The 19,104-nt window shown below is 32.8% G+C and overlaps 1 protein-coding gene across 3 annotated transcripts in view; it reads right to left on the reverse strand.

The window, feature by feature from the left end:
- slpr (mitogen-activated protein kinase kinase kinase slipper) overlaps positions 1-19,104 on the reverse strand; it is an 80,863-nt gene that overhangs the window by 50,986 nt on the left and 10,773 nt on the right. For all 3 annotated transcript variants that reach the window (XM_072529793.1, XM_072529791.1, XM_072529792.1), the window contains exon 3: positions 7,604-8,108. In XM_072529793.1, the coding sequence (XP_072385894.1) occupies positions 7,604-8,108 (505 nt within the window). The remainder of the gene's footprint in view (positions 1-7,603; positions 8,109-19,104) is intronic.

Raw genomic sequence — 19,104 nt, forward strand, 5'->3', positions numbered from 1 at the left:
TCTACTCTTTTTGTTATACCCTCTTTTAACTGGTTTTTGATGTTTTCATCCTTTAGTTTTTTTTTACATTAAAACGCTTGGTTGCATTTAGTTTTTGCTTAGGTTCATTTTTGGAATTTCTTGTATTAAAGTTGCTACTACCATAAAATGGTCCGTGTTGCTGTCTGCCTCTAGGAAACTTCTTACATTCGTGATGGTATTGGCGTTTTTATTTTCAATTAAAACGTGGTCTATTTGATTGGCAGTATTGCCATCCGGGGAGATCCATGTTGTTTTATAGATGTCTTTTCTGTCAAAATGTGTACTCATGATTTCCATATTTTGTTCTAGTGCAAAATTTATTAGTAGCATGCTGTTTTAATTTGAAGTTTCGTGTTTAACTTTTCCCTCCCGTGATATTTTTGTAAATGTTTTTCTTCCGATTTTTGCGTTATTACTAATTTTAGATCGTACTTCGGTAGGTCGCTTAAAAGGCCTTCTAATTGGTAATAAAAATCCATTTTTATATCGGTGTGTTTATCTTCACTCGGTGCCTGTACGTTCACTATAGATATTTTACGGTACTTTCCTCTTAGACGCAAACAGCAGATCCTTTCCAAGATTGGTTTAAAGTCTACTACACTTCGTACTCAGTTCGTATTGATTCAAGATGCTGCTTAGATTTTTCACTCCTCACTCTTCATAAATACTTCATTCTACGTAGCTATTTTATTTGGTTTCCCTTAATTTACATCCTTTGTTTGTTTGCTCGTCTGTATAATTATCTTTTTTGTTTACATTTTCCCCTTACTGTTTACCTTTTCCGTCTTTAATTGTTCACACTGAGCTGCTTCTTTTCTATTAAATGCATTGCCCATGTCTTCCAAAATTCCTTTATCTGTATTGCAGTTTAATTCCTTTCCATCAACTTTCAGTTTCATATACTCTATTTGTATCTTCCTTCCCTTGCTATTTTTCTTATTGCAGCATGTATTCCTCTTTCCATTTTTGTCTTTTTGGGGACTGCTCTTGCTCGGTGACCTCTTCGTTACTTTGCTCTTTTAAAAAATATCTTCGTCTCCACTTTCTGCTTTATTTCTTTTTTTTTTTTTCAGTTCCAGTTCATTTTGTCCTCAGAGGCTTTGACCTTTATCCGATCGGTAATTGAAAACACTTAATTTTTAATTTACTGATAACATAATCCAAAAAAATATAACCGATTTACTTCCTCTATAAAAATCCATGTTAACTACATTTTGCGCTATTTATTGTATGCAAATTGTCCTCGAAAACATCCAAAATTTGAGACAAATCTTGGAGCAAATTTACACACGTCTAACTAGCACGATTTCCAGTACCGGACTCCCATATACAAAATATATTATATTATTAATAATTTGCTTAAATATAGTTTTTCAATATTTAAGGAAGGTATACTTTTTAGTGTTAAAAAGAAATTATTTAGTCATGAAAGTATGCTTTCAATCATCACCTAAAATAATATCCAGCCTAGTAATGTTTAAATACATTTAAGACCCCTAAAAGATATCTGATATGGACCACGGCTAATTAATGACATGATCTTATTAACTTAGGATGTGGTGTTCGTGTAGCTTCCTAAAAAGTTAAGACAATCGATAACTTAATGGTATTCTTTCTCAAGCTAGTTTTTAAGTCTGTCCTTCGATGGCCTATTACTGAACACATGTTACTGAATAACGAATGATTTGGTAGTTGAACTAATTCCGGTCCACAAAATTCTGTTATAGAAAATTATTTAGAATACTTTTTCAGTATAAAACAATATTAGTAAGATGATAGAAGATTTATGTTGAAGTGAAGGGGTGCAAAAGTGCATTCGTTTCAATTTATAGTATAGTATAGATAGTAGACTTTTTTAATACGCCTTACTTTATTCGTTAACGGCCCACGATGTTTTCGATAACACCTATCGGATCGATTTTGCTTTTTGTTTAAACATTTTTTTTTTGTCATAAGCTTTTCTGTGCTCAATTAGTCGGGCTGATTTATTATATGTTTTTAAACGTTTTCCTTAATAACTTAAAACATAACGTTAACTTGACGTTGACTTGGCACTAACTTCACGCTGAGCCGATGTTGAATTGCCGCTAACTTCACACAGAGGCAAAGTTGTCTTGGTGTTAACTCAATGTTGACGTTGATATATAAGTTGTCTGTAATATCTTCCCCTTTTTCTTAGTCCTTGATAATCCTATGCACATACACATACTAATAACATGAAATTACCAAATCTTTGTAGTTTAATTATAGTATGCAACTCACAACCAACCTACTGCTGCTTCTATATCTAAAATATACTATATTAAACGCTTTTTTACGTTTATATATACCTTATATAGTCTCTTTGTTGCAACTTTATCTGCTTCCGTTCCCGAGTGAACGCCCAAAAACCAAGGCAAATTTTCTGCACTTCTTTGGATTTTATGTGCTCCTAATAACCGAAAATCTTTCATGTAGCCAAATAGGCCAGATAACGAAAAATAAAAGCATACATGGATGAAAAGTGTGTGAATATAGTACAACAGATTAGTTTAGATATAATATGCATAGACTTATAATGACAAGTCTTAGCGCTGCAATATATACCCGTTCCCCCAGTGCGACAAAGAAAAATTATGCAAAGTAGTTCCTGCATCTCTTTCTACTTCTTCTTCAAGTTCCGCTCCTATCAGAGATTGGAAATCATTCTGGTAATTATAATTGTGTTGGTTACGCGCCTGAATAGTTCAATTGAACTGCATCCAAACCATTCACGGAGATTGCGTAGCCACGAGATTTTACGTCTTCCTACGCTTCTTCTGCCTTTGACTTTACCCTGAATTATATTCCTTAGTAGTTCGTATTTTTCACCTCTCATGATGTGCCCCAAGTATTCCAATTTCCTGATTTTTATGGAATTTAAAACTTCGCATTGTTTTCCTAGTTGTTCAAGAACTTATTCGTTTGTTTTGCGATCCATCCATGATATTTTCAAAATACGTCGGTAACGCCACATTTCGAATGCTTCTAGGTTTTTAATGTTGGATTTTTTTAATTGTCCAAGCTTCAACCCCATATAAAAGTATAGAGAAAATATAATATCGAAGCATTCTTATTCGAAGCGATATATTGATATCGCGATTACAAAAAAGTTTTTTCATTCTATTAAAAGTTGACCGTGCAATTTCAATGCGGTATCTTATTTCTTTTGTCTGATCAGTATCTTCTGTGATCCATGCTCCAAGGTATTTGTACGAAGATATTTGTTCAATTTCTGTATTATCTAGTACTAGCTTAACTTTGATGTTTTGTGCTTATGTAAATACCATGAACTTGGTTTTCTTCAAATTCATTTTTAGTCCATAATCGTTGCAATATATATTTAGATATATTTAGTTGTTCAGCAAGGTGTTCTAGTGTTCTTCTAGTGTTCCTGTCAGAAGGACGGTGTCGTTAGCATATCTTATGTTATTAAGTGGCTCACCGTTTATTATAAGGCCCTCACTGACCTCGGCAAGCGCTAATTCTGAGATGGCTTCACTGTATAAATTGAATAACAAGGGTGATAAAATAAACCCTTGGCGGACCCCACGGCGAATCTGGATATCCTCGGTCAGTTCATTTTCAACTTTCACTTTTGCTGTTTGGTTCCAATAGAGGTTACATATGATTCTAATGTCTCTACTGTCTATGTTTTTATTTAATAAAATTTCTTTAAGCTGATTATGCTGCACTCTGTCAAATGCCTTCTCAAAATCAATGAAACAGACATATACTTCCTGATTTATATCTAAGCATCTCTGCGAAAGAATACTTACTGCAAACAGTGCATCTCGTGTTCCCAGTCCTTTCCTAAATCCCATTCGTGTATTACTTATGCCTTCATATAATTTCTTATGTATTCTATTATGAATTACTTTTAAAATCCATTGAACTCCTTTGCATTGGCTTTTTTGTGTAGCAGTATGAATGTTGATTGGAGCCATTCTTTAGGTATTATACCTGTTCTATATATGGTATTGAATAGATCCAAAAGAAGATCAATAGATTCAGTATTCACAATTTTGAGTAATTCGATACGAAGTTCATCAGGCCCGGAAGATTTACCACCTTTAGCTTATTTCATTGCATATTAAATTTCTTCTCGTATAATGTCAGGCCCAGTATCATCCTTAAATTCTTTTGGTGCTTCTGTTCTCTCTTTGTCTTCAAAAAGTTGTGCTATATATTGTGTCCATCTCTGCATTTTTTGGTTTATATCTGTTATAAGTGCACCACTTTCATCTCTTAGTTGCCTAGTTTGAAGTGTTTTTCCCATTCCTGTTAATTCTCTAATTCTTTTATGCGTGTTAAAAAAGTCATATTTTTTCTTAATTTCTTCTAGTTCTTGGAACTGCTCATGTAACATTCTCTCCTTAGCTTCTTTTATTCTCTTTTTAATTAATCGATCAGTTTCATTATATTTAATTGGATTTTTTGTTTTGAATGATTTTCTTTCATTCATTAATAGTAGTATTTCTTCAGTCATCCAGTCTTTATGTTTTCGTTTCTTTGGTTTTTCTCTTCCTTCTCTTTCTACTGAGCGGGGTCTATTGTCCACGTGACCTTCCCACTACCAAACACAAGTGAGATAGCAACGTAAATATAACTTACATATTTAATGTAATAAGTCGAGTGGTAGCTACGCGTTACTATTTCAACTTTATATAAATAAATACATAAATTTGCATTATAAAGCTTTAAAATAACTAACCGATTTTTTTCATTTTGTATATAAAAAGAAATAAAAGTAAAATTCTACTGTTAACATATTTGTCCTCACATAAAAAGGGTTTAATTATTAATGTATAATTATAATAAACTATTTTAAAAGATATATCCACACATTATTATTTGTCAGACTTAGGCTTACAGATTCAATAATATCTAATAAACATAATATTTATTATTATTAAATTTATATCAAAAAACAGTGGAAGATTCGAACTGCGATTATCCAGGTCCATAAGTAGAAACAATACCACTCGACTTGGTACATCAAAAAGCTATATAAGTTGCTACCTCACTTGTGTTTGGTAGTGGGACGGTCACGTGGGCAATAAACCCCGCCGATTAGAAAGAGATGGCCATTCAATATGTCCACGTCTTCCAATCCACCTGTTCGGAACAATTTCGTTTAGGTACATTCGAACATCTAAAGCATAATGCGGAGGCGCACCATCCTGTTGAAACCATAAACTTTTATCAAAACCTCCAAGATTAATTGTACTGGGAAATAAATTGACTAAAGTAGGTACGAGATACCCACTTAAAAACTGAAGGTATGATGACCTGTTTAAATTACCTTCGAAATAGTCCATACGTTTAACTTTTGTGGGTATTGTGTATGATGTTCCCGCATCCAGTTGGAGTTTTCTTTTGCCCAGTATCTACAATTCTGACGGTTGACCTCGCCATCTAATTTGAATGTAGCCTCATCAGAAAATATAGTATTTTGAACCAAGAGAGGATTTCGGTGGCTGTTATCCATCATTATTTCGCAAAATTGTATTCTTTTATCTGGATCATCCTCGTTTAATTCCTGTACAACTGTGCATTTTACTTACTTTTACGTACTTTGTGTACCGTTGTTTTGCAAACATCGAGATCACTACTAACCTTACGAACAGAAGTGTGCGCTTCTTCAAAAGCAAGTAGAACATCTAATGTTGTAACATAATTTACAGAGGGACGACCTGATTTGCGTGCATTTTCAACCGTACCAGTTTCTCGAAATTTCTTTTCAATCTTACTTACTGTTGACTGCGTGATGGGTATTTCTGGATATTTATCATTAAATAAATTACACACTTCCATCTGAGTTCGCGATTTGTCTCCATACCAAATCATGAGTATTTCAATTCTTTGCTTTACACTCAAATTTATTTCTACTTAAAATTAATTCTAAGCAATAATACAGAACATTCACGATTTAATACAATTATTGTACTACTTAATTGTTATTGAAAGTTATTAAAAATAATTAGTTTACCAAAAATTAGAAGTAGACTACTTTTTTGCAATTGATAATAAAACATTTATTTTCTAAGCGCATATCTTTCAAATCATATCCATTAGACCCGAAGATTATACTTTTTTGAAATCAGCTCATTTTTATCGATCTAAAGATGTCCTAAAATACAGACTGTTACATTTAAAAAAGAGCCGATGACGTCATCACTGTAATGTGTATCACCTTATATATAATGAAATTTTATTGTAAAATATAGAACATTAAATATAAAAATCGCCGTGTTTTATATTTTTTTAAAATGGCTTTTCATTTAGGAAATATCGAATTTATTCCATACTTTACGGACACACTGTATAGGAGAAAAGGCAAAGAAAAGATTATTATACATCCCAAATCTAATATGGAAGAAAAAATATTGCCTAGAGAATGGTCAAATGCAATAATTGTACCAGTGCAGAAGAAAGAAATACAAGAGACTGTCAGAAATATAGAGGTACATCCCTTTTATATGTAGCAGCAAAACTATACGAAATAATAATAGAAAGACAAATCAGAATTGAAATAGAACGTAAAGCGTACGTACAAAGCAGATTCAGAAAATGACATAACATACAAAACCATACATTCGCCATGCAATATATAAAAGAAAAAACCTTAAAAAATACAACAGTATACGAAGTTTTATAGAAAAACCATTAGGTTCAATCGAAATGAAAACTATATGTGAGAGCTTGAAGAAGCCACAAGTACGGCGAAGGCCTGATAGAAGCAACTAAAAGTATATATAAGAAAACAATAAATACAATAAGAACACAAAACACGCAATCGCAACAATTTAAAAGAGCGAAAGGAGTTAGACAAGGAGGAAATTTAAGCGAAGTACTTTTTATAAATGTAATAGATGATATAGTGAAAGAATGTAAGAAATTTTTTAAAAAATACTGTATAGGATGGAATAGAATGCAAATGATAAATGCAGAGATATGGGTATTTGCAAATTCCATAGTAGTATTCGCCGAAACAACAGAAAAATTTAAAACGTAGAATTTAAAAAAATGGAACTTGAAAGCAAAGCTAAATGTTATTTACATTTACATTTACAAGGAAAGACACAGATAATGCAAATAACAAGGAAAAAGGCAAGGAAGACCTAATCGAAGTGGTGATAGATCAACAAAAAATAAAGCAAACAAACATATACAAAAACCAGAGATCAGAAATAAATAAGAGAGGAAGCATCGATGATGATTTCAACAAGAGACCAGAGAGTACAGGAAAACTTTTCCAGGCACTAAATAGAGGATTCCTCAACAACAAACAAATGTCAAGAAAAACGAAGATGATAAGATACGAAACGATATATATGACAACGTTAATATACGGAGAAGAAAACTTTAGAGAAAAACAGAAAGTGTAGACCAATAAAAGAGTAGATATTACAAAATAAGGGTAAATCTTGGCAAGAAGTAACACAAATGGCGAAGAACAGAAAAGAATGTAGAAAATTCATCAAAAGCTAGACGTATTTTTAAGATTAATATATTTTTACATAAACTTTGAACATTACATAATTTGAATTACCGTACTTACCATTAGAGCTCTTTAAATCACGATGTATAAGCGATATAGGAGCTCTACAATGCAGGTAATCCATACCTCTAGCAATTTGTACCGCCCAATCCACTAACACGTCAGGCCTAATTTTTCGACCTGCCAATATACGATTTAAAGAGCCGCCTCTACAGTATTCCAATACTAAACAGAGGTTTGGCTCTTGTAGACAAACTCCTTCTAACGACACAATGTTTTCATGACACAACAAACAAAAGAGTTTTGCTTCTTTGATAACATTTTCGAGTGTAACCGTAGCGTCCGCATCTGCATCTTGACGAGCTGCTTTGACAGCCACTTCACGGTTTTTCCAGATACCACGATACACTTTACCAAATCCGCCAATACCTATCACTTCTTCAAGTTCTAATTCGGAAAAATCTATTTTCACAGGATCTATGTCTGCTATAATGTTATTGTAATGATCCGAAAAATCTTGAGAGGGTTCTTGGTGAGCGACAAAGTTGGATGGAAATATGCCAACCTGAAAACAAAAAATATGTATACAGAGTGACCAACTTTTGTTACAAAGGCCGTTATATTTGTTATCATAGGAGATACCAAGAAAAGTTAATTACAAAAATAGGAGGCAATCCTAAGCTTCATTTTAAAATTAGTTACAAACATATAGGGTCTTCCATAACACTGTACGGAGTCAAAGATTTTAAATTAAACACCTTGTATTTTATTCTAAATTTAACATCCGCTTCACTTCCTCGTTACAAGAATATAAAGTTATTTTGTTTATACAGACTATTTAAAAAGATAATTAAAAATCAATGAAAATCGTAACAATTTCAACACTCTGTATAATTAAAAAGGGTGACAAAAGCAACAAGCTGTTGTAGCCATAGTTTTTTAATAATAGTCAAAAATTATAAAAATGATTAACTTTGATAACATTCATTAAATCGAATAAAGGGTAAGTCAAAACTAAGTAAATACTATGTAAATTTTAAATGGACCACACTATATTCTATATTACTATCGAAAACTACTATTACGATACTTCAATTTTTATGAAGCATCATTCTCTATGCCTAAAGTCATTTGTTTTTTAGATATTTTCCTTTTTATATGCATGAAGTATTAAGTAAGTACGTATTCAAACTTTTAACAAATTTTTAGTTGGTCATGATTGATTGATAGTTTTTTATTATTGTTTATTACATAAGTATTATGGTACACCCTAAATTAGTATCCATTATTGTTTATTAATTCAGTAATTAATTCACCCCGAATTAGCAATAGTGCATTTTACTACTGATGAAATGATAAATATGATCGGGATCTTGGGAAATGCATTATTATCAGCTAGAATTTATGAACAACGGTTTTGTGATAGGAATCAACCTAGACAAGATACCTTGGAAAAATTGAAAGATCGGATTACCCTTAGTGGTTCAGTGACCATGAAAAAAGTGAAAGAACAGAAACTAGTCTAATTTACTATTTTTATTGATGCCACAAGAGAATAGCTTCAAACACTATTAAGAAATTAGTCTGACAGAGGAAAACGAAATGAGTGTCTTAATTATAAGAATAGTGTTAAGCGAATGAGCCTTGGAAAAAAATAATCAGCAGAGAGATTTTTTTGATCACGTCCTATTTGGAGATGAGGCTACATTCCATTCTAAACTAGAGAGCTCAGCGGGTCTACTTGCATCATCGCAAAGGTATTGATCTGGAGACCGGTGTTATTGACTGAATTAATTTGTAAAGGTGGATGATGGAGTTGGCATGCAAATAACGATTCATCCCTACCGTTTCACGACGTTATCATACAGTAAAACCAATCCCAAGGTTTTTATCACTCTGTTTATCAAAAATCCACTCATACCAATCATTAGTTGATTGAACTAGACCCGCTGAGCTCTCTAGTTTAAAACAAGCCCTCATCCACAATCGTTACCGCGAAAATCACATCAATAACAGACCGTCATCAAACGAAAACTTTTCCTCCTTACATCAAAGGTGTCACTGACAAAATCCTTAAATCAAGAGCAATAAATATTTACACAACAATATTTACCCCCCAAGAATAACTTTCATCTCTTGTCCGATCAATCAAGGACAACATTCCAAATGAACAACACGGAGTTTACGAAATTCCTTGTACAGACTGCCCCAATCTTATATAAGCCAAACAAATCGTATAATCTAAAATGGAATTTATGAACATTCCATTTCTGTTCGCAATTCCTATTCAATTTCAGCTCTAGGTCAAGACCATCTTCATTCAGGTTACAAAATTGATTTTGTAAACTCCAGAACCATAGCCTCTATCTGCTTCTACAGTGTGACCCATTTAGATTGGAAACACCTCTATAAAATTTGAAGTTGTTAACCGATTTTAGTCAAATTTTTTTTGTCATGTAATAATAGGTCTATTGCGGGACAAAATATGAAATATTTAGTTAAATTTTCAGGGCATTCTCCGATACTTTTTCTTCGCCGAAAATGGAGAATTTGTATTAGCGATTTTTTTATTAGAAAAATTTCTACGTCACTGGATTTAGAGTGGCTTCAAATAATTATGACAAAAATTTCATTAAAATATATTTATTAATAACGAAGTTATGACAACTTAAAATTTTAAAACTCACTAAGCTACGAGTCAAAAAAGAACACCCTGTATCAACAGATAACCATAAAACTAATTATTTTTCAAATAATTTTAATATTAAACCACTACTAGCCAAAAAAATGTTTAAAATAGCATAAAAATTTAATGCAAGTAACGCACTTATATTATTATTAACCTTATATGCTACAACTTAAATCTCAGTTGCCATGACAACGATATTACTGTTTGACAGTATTTGTGTCATACAAATTTCAGTGCTAGCATAAATGTGTGCATAATATCTGCAACAATATTTACTTCAAATTATTTTAATAATATTTTGTGTCATGGCTGCAAGATTAAGTTTGAGAGAAAAAATTGAAATTATACGTCTTTTGGGAGATAACGATAGAAGTGCCAGGGAAGTTTGTACAATATTTAATGACAGACATGTGGATCGTCCTAATATTAGCTGCGGTACGGTAAACAAAATAAATAAAATATTTAATGAATATGGTGCAGTATCAAAACTAATTTTAAAAAATAACCCGTTACAAAGAAGAAGAGGAAATGATCAAATCATTTTAGACCATTTCAGAAATAACCCTAATGCCAGTTTAAGGAATGCCAGTTTATATTTGAATGTGCCTCGAGAGAGTATTCGGCGATGTCTTAAGGTAAATAATATTAAACCTTTCAAACCAAAATTCTTACACACATTACAAGAAGGCGACGAAGCAAAACGTTTAGAATATTGTTTATGGGCCCAAGGGGAATATTTAAACAATATAAATTTTCTAAAAAACGTGTTGTTTACCGACAAAGCCACTTTCACTACAAATGGAGTAGTATCATCACAGAATTGTCGCTATTGGACAGCAGATAATCCCCATTGGGTAATAAACTGTAAAAGCCAGTATTCTCAAAAAATCAATTTCTGGTGTGGTATACTGAACGAGCGAGTTATTGGTCCTTTCTTTTTTGAAGAAAACTTGAACTCACAGAACTTTTTAGAATTTTTAAACACCGACTTGTGGGATGCTATTCATGAGCTCCCAATTAATGAACGATTAAATTTGTATATTCAGTTAAATGGTTGTTCTGTTCATTACGCCAGAACCGTGAAGCACTGGCTAAATACAAATTTTCCGAACCGTTGGATAGGCCGGGGTAGTCCGTTGATAGATTGGCCACCCAGATCTCCAGATCTCACAATTTTAGACTTCTTTCTCTGGGGAGTTATCAAACAAAAAGTTTACCAAACCCGTCCAAGAGACGTAAACGAACTTCGTGCAAGAATTCGACAGGCATGTGCAGAAATTACTCCCCAACAACTAAGAAATGTAATTAGAAATATTCATAAACGCTACGACAAATGTATCCAATTAGATGGTGGATTGGTAGAGGCAACTAGGATTTAAACTAAAATTATGTTTCCATGTTTCTGTTAATACAGAGTGTTTTTTTTAACGTTAATACAGAGTGTTTTTTTCTTAGTGAGGTTTAAAATTTTAAGTTGTCATAACATTGACATTTTATTACATGACATTAAAAAAAAATTTGATTAAAATCAGTTAACAACTTCAAATTTTATAGAGGTGTTTCCAATCTAAATGGGTCACACTGTATAAACCGAGAATTATCCGAAAAAGGCCAAAATGTCTCAATAAAAGAGATGACGGCATCCATTTACCTTCGACATGAAGACCTCTCATAAAGAAAATATCGTCCGCTGCACTCTCCAATCAAAATCACGCCGTCACAAATATTCGCGCCAATCCTCACCCAAACCACGTCACCATCGACGGTATAAATGAGCCGTTCGATGTTCCCAATAGCAGTAAAGCAGTAATTAGTGATGAGTGTAGTAGTGACTGAGAGGCTAAAAGCCCTGAAGAATTTAATATAGTTTTACATTTTTATTTAAGGTTAGTGATTCGGAGAAAAAAGGACTATATTGTATTGCGGGTTAATAAAATTTTTCTCTGTGTGGTTTAAAAGTTTCTAGGAAGATTAATAATCGTATTTTTATCTACGCTTCAATAGGTAGATAAGGCAATACATGTATTTTTTCCCATAATTTCTTAGAAGGTATATTTTTTGTTTTGGAAAAACTTAAAAAAGGTAGCCATTGCTGTGTTGAAATTTTGTTTTTCGTTACATTATATATAGGGATACAAAATGAATAGTTTTATTTTTTGACGATAATTTAAACAAAATAATTTCTTGCCATTTAATATTTTGATTTCAATAATATTGCTGACCCATCATATCTCTCCATACGATCTGTTTTAAAGCAACTAAAGTTTTTAAAGCTATAAGCTCCTACCAGGAGTGCAGTTCGTGCACCGCAATCGGGCAGCCAAAACAAAGGGGGCCTTTATTCACGTGTTTCTCAAAATAGAACTAGTTTATCATCAATATTATAATGTGTTTATTCTGTCTGTCTTTCCGTAATGAAAACCCCAGCGCCACCTATCACAAAAACTACTACTAATTTTAGTAATATACGAGGCGTGTTTTTAAGTAAGTTTTGGAATTAAAAAAAGACGTGCAAAGATATGGCAATAATTTTATTTTTACATGAAAGCCTGTAAAATCTACTTTTCTACATAATTTCCGTGAATATTGAGGCACTTGTCATAACGTGGCACCAGTTTTTGAATACCCTCCTGATAAAATTCTGCCGCCTGATCGTCTTGAAGACGCTGACCGCCCAGGTGTTTCTTTAAGTGCTGGAACAAATGGTAGTCGCTGGGCGCCAGATCAGGGCTGTATGGAGGATGATCTAGAGTTTCCCATTTAAATGATTTGATGAGATCTTTGGTCTGATTAGCCACATGTGGACGGGCATTGTCATGCAGCAAAACGATACCCTTACTCAACTTTCCACGTCTTTTGTTCTGGATTGCACGGCGCAGATTTTTCAATGGCTCACAATAAGACGCATTGATTGTCTCATTACGAGGCAGAAACTCCACTAGCAATACTCCTTTTCTGTCCCAAAAAACTGTGCACATGATTTTCCGGGCAGAAATTGTTTGCTTAAACTTTACTCTTTTGGGTGATGATGAATGTCGCCATTCCATGGATTGTTGTTTCGATTCTGGTGTGACGTAGGCCACCCACGTTTCGTCACCAGTAACAATTTGGTCTAAAAAATCTTCACCTTCACTGTGGTACCGCTCAAGGAAAGTCAATGCACTGCCTAAACGTTGGGTTTTGTGCAAATCCGTCAACATTTTTGGAACCCAACGTGAACACAATTTCCGGTAATTCAAGTTCTCGGTAACAATGCGATACAAAACACTACGAGAATACTGAGGAAAGCAGTCGGACAATGATGAAATTGTAAAGCGTCTGTTTTCTCTCACCTTTTCGTCCACTTTCTGCACCAAATTTTCATTAACGACCGAAGGACGCCCACTCCGTTCTTCATCATGCAGATTTGTGCGGCCATCTTTAAATGCTCTCACCCATTTCCTTACCATTCCATCACTCATAATGTTTTGTCCGTAAATTTCAACGATCTCACGATGAATATCGATCGGTTTTACGCCTTTAGCACTAAGAAATCGTATAACAGCCCGTACTTCACAATCAGCGTGACTCACGATTGTTGGAGGCATCTTAAACACTGGAGTAAACAAGTATACAATGAAGAATCAGACTGTAATGGCGTCAGTGCGTAGACAAGAGATGTAGGTAACCAGCGCTTATGCGCGGAACGCCGACCGTAGCGCTGCGGCGGCGGAATCGCAAAACGGTACTTACTTAAAAAACATGCCTCGTATATTATAAGTTATAATTATGTCACTGGTTTATTATATAGAAATATTTATATAAATATATAAATATTTTTTATTTAATAAAGGAATAACGTTGTTTATAAATAAAAAGAGGCTTTGAAAAATTTATATATTACTATGTATTGCCTTTAAATGATTTAGAGCGTGTATCACTCTTACATACTATATAACGACACCGCTTCGTTGTTTCGTTTCGTACAGGTATCCTAATAATAATCGATTAAAAAATTGATTTGATAATTGAGACACTTATTATGGAGTGAAAGAAAATATATTTTATTATTAAAGAATTACTGTTCTTTGTAATTGTATACACAATAATCAATATAATAATTTGCTTATTCTGTCTGTCTGTCCGTAATGAAAACTTCAGCGCCGGCATAGAAAAATCAATCAGTGTTTAGTTGTTACTAACCGTGAAGAAACGATGATGACAATTAGACCGAAGTCTGTTTGTTACCAAGTGGCGAACAGGATACTATAGCTTATGTTTAGTGTACCGTTTTGTGCGTCTTAAAACGTTTTATTTTGCATTTTTCATATTCATTCATAATATCAAAATAAATCTGCATAGAATATTTTTGGTGTGACAAAACAAAAGTATTTTAGTAGAACATCATACGTTATAGAATCCCGATGCGTTAGAATCGGGCTAAATTCTAGTAAGTTAATAAAATCAAAGTTATTGAAAAATCAAATTGCCTATGTCCCATTTTTCCATAGCATAGTTTAAGAAATAAAAGTGTAGTGCAAAATGTGTCAGACCATCATTGTCTACTGTTTACACACATTAACACGTTCCTCATTTAATAGCAAAATACGTGGCAGAGTGCACTATAGTTAAAGGTTTTTTTTGGTTAAAAGCGATACTAGCTTTGGCTTCATATTCATATACCGCTTATGCTTATTATGTATTATGCTTTGTAAATGAAAACTTAATAATTATTTGAGCAAAGTTAAAGGGATGCAGCATCGGCATTTTTTTCTGCGACCAGTAAATAAAAGATAAAATGAGAGAAACCATATTATTCATTTTAATAATATGTTCATTAAGTTTGTATTTAACATACAATAAAACGTTTAATTTTTGGTCTATAGAAATAAAGAATAAATTAAAATATTCAGTAAAAAAAAGGTGTTTTTTTGTATTGTAGCATTTTTCTGTACCTTTTTAGTTGTTGAGTTATTTTAAACAAGGGGATTTTTGAGAAATTCCGAACAAACTGTCTTCATTTTAAACTCGGATTTTTTCAAAACTAAACCTTCTAAGCCAGTTAAACTTTTAGAATGTAATTTTTGTTACTTTCTGCGCCACAAAAAATATAAGCGGACTTTATTTTAGTTATAGCTTACCTGCATTTTTAGGCTAATAACTTTTACTAGTAGTCATTTTAAAGGTTTTGTTAAAATCTTAAAAAAGTTTTTATAAGTTTTCTACGAAAAACTTACCATTGTCTGGTTATTCAACATCATATATGTTTGGATTTTTGTAATTTCTGTATTCGGTGAATAAAATTATTCTACTTTCGAACAGCCATCACTTTGTGAATATTAAGTATACGGTAATAATAAAAACCGTATCTCTTTGTTTTATAAGCTTAATTTTATATCCAAACAGTTTTTCCGATAAAATCTAAATTTTTGAGTTATTAGCGAAAAACCGTTTAAAAACATACTTTTTGACGTGTAATGTGTGAACTTTTAGTCACGAATAACTCCAAAAATATTAACATATTCACTTTTCGAAAAAACTCTAAGAAATTTTTTGTCTTAAAACACTATTTTAGCGACTACCATGGCTTTTCCATCCCCGAGTTGATGTGGTAACCGCCTCCAGAGGAAAAGCACATATTGCTATAGAGTAGATTTTGACCTTTAAGCTATTTTTTAACTACTGTCAAAAATTCAAGCAAATCGATGCATATAATAAGAATTCAGAGGATTTCTACTATTTTTACTGACATATCCTGGACTATACAGGGTGTTTCAAAAAGGTATGTTATAAATTAAATCACGCATTCCGGGGACAAAAATAAATTTATTGAATCCAACTTACCTTAGCACAAAAGTGTACACAAAAAAAATACAGCCCTTTGAAGTTACAAAATAAAAATTGCATTATCTCCTAAACTACTTGACATTTTGTAATAAAAATGGACACGTTACTTTCTTGTTCTGAAAGCATTTTTCATATAAAAGAAACAACAAAATCTAAGCGCACTGAAAAATTTTAAGGGGGGTGTGCAGCCCTAAATCCCCCCAAACTTTTGAGTACGTTCAAATGAAAATAGTTTTGTGGCATCATTAGTTTAACACATTATTTTTAAAATCTTTTTGCCTCCTCCCACTTTTTTGAAAACCTAGTTTTTTCCTAGTTGGCCATAAAATTACAATTCCAAGTCCAAGCTATCATTTATTGTGTGCATTTGATATTTTGTTAATTTGAAATTTTGATATTACAATGGACTACACATTTCAGGAAATGGCAGATATGCATAACTTTGGGTAAGTTGGATCAGATTAAATTATGATTTCAATAAACTATCGGGGATATCGTAGGTGAATGTCAAGGAAATAGTGCAGCAGCCGCAAGGAGTTACGCAGTAAAATATCCCAATCGAAATACACCTTATAGACGATTATTTCTCACCATTGATCGTCGTTTAGGGGAAACGGGTACATTCCAACTGCAAGTTGCTGGCAATAGTGGCCGTCCAATCATTGAAGAAGTCCCTGGAACAAGTACAAGGGTAATAACTGCTCAACAAAATATTCCTCACGTAAGGGTTTGGAGGCGTTTGAAGTATCAGCTGCTTAAACCCTATCACTTAACAACGGTTCAAGAGTTATTGGTTGAAGATTATCCTAAAAGGATTGGATTTTGCGATTGGTTGTTAATGGAAAACACTTAGAAATATTTTGTTTACCGACGAGGCTACCTTCAGTAGAAATGGAATAACAAACCATCATAACGAGCACATTTGGGCCGACGAAAATCCTCACGCCAAAAAAACGATTCATCACCAAAGGACTTTCAAAGTTAATGTTTGGGCAGGAATTGTGGATAACAATCTAATAGGCCCAGTATTTCTTCCCAAAAATTGAAATGGTGATAATTATTTGCAGTTCTTGGCAAACGATTTACAAGAGTATTTGCAAGAAGTGAATATTGCAATAAGGCAAAATATGTGGTTTCTACAAGATGGCGCTCCACCGCATTACAGTAATGAAGTCTGGGAATACCTTTGCAGGCAGTATCCTGGTCGGTGGATTGGAAGGGGTCGTGACGCACCTATTTCTTGGCCACCCAGAAGTCCAGGTCTTAACCCCATAGACTTTTGCTTTTGGGCCATGAAAGAGAAAGTGTATTCGAATGTGTATTGAAGAAAATGGGGGTCATTTTGAACATTTATTGTAATATCATATTTATAGAGGTTATAGACATTTTTTGTACTTGTTAATTCATTTAAGCCATTTATTTTGTTGCACGTAATTTTTTAAATGTTAATGAAAAGGGCCTTTACTCAATAAAAACTGTTTTTTGAAAAAAGTGAGAGGAGGCAAAAAAATTTTAAAAATAATGTGTTAAACTAATGATGTCACAAAATTCATTTGATTTGAACGTACTCAAAAGTTTGGGGGATTTAGGGCTGCACACCCCACTTAAAATTTTTCTGTGCGCTTACATTTTGTTGTTTCTTTTGTATGAAAAATGCTTTCAGAACAAGAAAGTAACGTGTCCATTTTGATTACAAAATGTCAAGTAGTTTAGGAGATAACGCTAAAAAAACAATTTTTATTTTGTAACTTCAAAGGGCTGTAACTTTTTTTGTGTACACTTTTGTACTAAGGTAAGTTGGATACAATCAATTTATTTTTGTCCCCGGAATGCGTGATTTATTTTATGACATACCTTTTTGAAACACCCTGTATATCTGCAATAAAGACATTTGTCCTTAAAAAAGCAATAATTTGTCCAATTTTCAAAAAAGGGGACTCAAACCTGCCAGAAAATTATAGGCGTCTCACTGCTACCAATTATTTTGAAAATTGTCGAAAATTGCATGGCACAACAAACAGTAGTTTTTTTGAGGTCAATGGTATGTTTTCTGAATGTCAATTTGTTTTTATCAAGAAACTGCAATCTTAGGTATTTTAAACCTTATATTTTATATTACATAAGCTTCAATTTAACTCAGTCCTTTTGTGTGACTTGAGCAAGGCTTTTGACTTGGTCAACTATGAAATCCTCCTGCAGAAATTTGAAAAATATAACTTTTATTCCGAGATTATTGAGCTAATAAAATCATATCTAAAAGATAGGGTGCAGGTTGTGAGAGTTGGTGGGTATTGTCAGCAGAGAGTGTGTTAAATATTGGAGTACCCTAGGATTCAATACTAGGCCCTGTTTTATTTTTGATTTATATTAACGATATTCCGAATATGCAATATGGAGAGTTCTATGATGGCACGGCGCAGGACTGAGCAATGGTTTGCTGCAAATAGGTCGGTTCTAAACAACAATAAAATTAACCAAATAATTATTTTATTTAATTTAAAAAATTTCTTTATTCAGACCCCATTATGTTCTACGCCGTGAAACATAACATTTCTATGCTACACTTCAGTCGACAAAGGATATATGTCAGTTGGCAGCTCTGTTCTGTCATGTCACTTTAATTCTGTAGAAGTGGCATATTTTTTATAAATATCGTTCATCTACAAAAAAAAATGGTTGGACTGAAAATGCATTTATATTATTAATTCTTTTCTTGGGGTGTTATATTTAATATTCATTCAATATCCAAGGTCTTTTTATAATTTGACTTGTTTTTTGTACATACATAACTTCCCCCGCACATGCTTCTTTCTTTTAACCTTATAATTCGTCCCCTATGCAGTTAGTATCTTAAATATAATTTAACTAACTAGTTTAATAATAATTATATTCATTTTATCCTTGTCAATTTGCTATTTAAAATTTTAATTATTTTCAATTTTATATAGCGACAAAATATTTTAAAACATGTAGTCGCTAACTTAAGATTTATTATTTTAGTTTTTTTTGGCCCAAAATAAATTTTTCCTGTTGTTGGGTGGAACTT

This window comes from Diabrotica undecimpunctata, chromosome 4 (genome assembly GCF_040954645.1).
Source record: "Diabrotica undecimpunctata isolate CICGRU chromosome 4, icDiaUnde3, whole genome shotgun sequence".
Taxonomy (NCBI): Eukaryota; Metazoa; Arthropoda; class Insecta; order Coleoptera; family Chrysomelidae; genus Diabrotica; species Diabrotica undecimpunctata.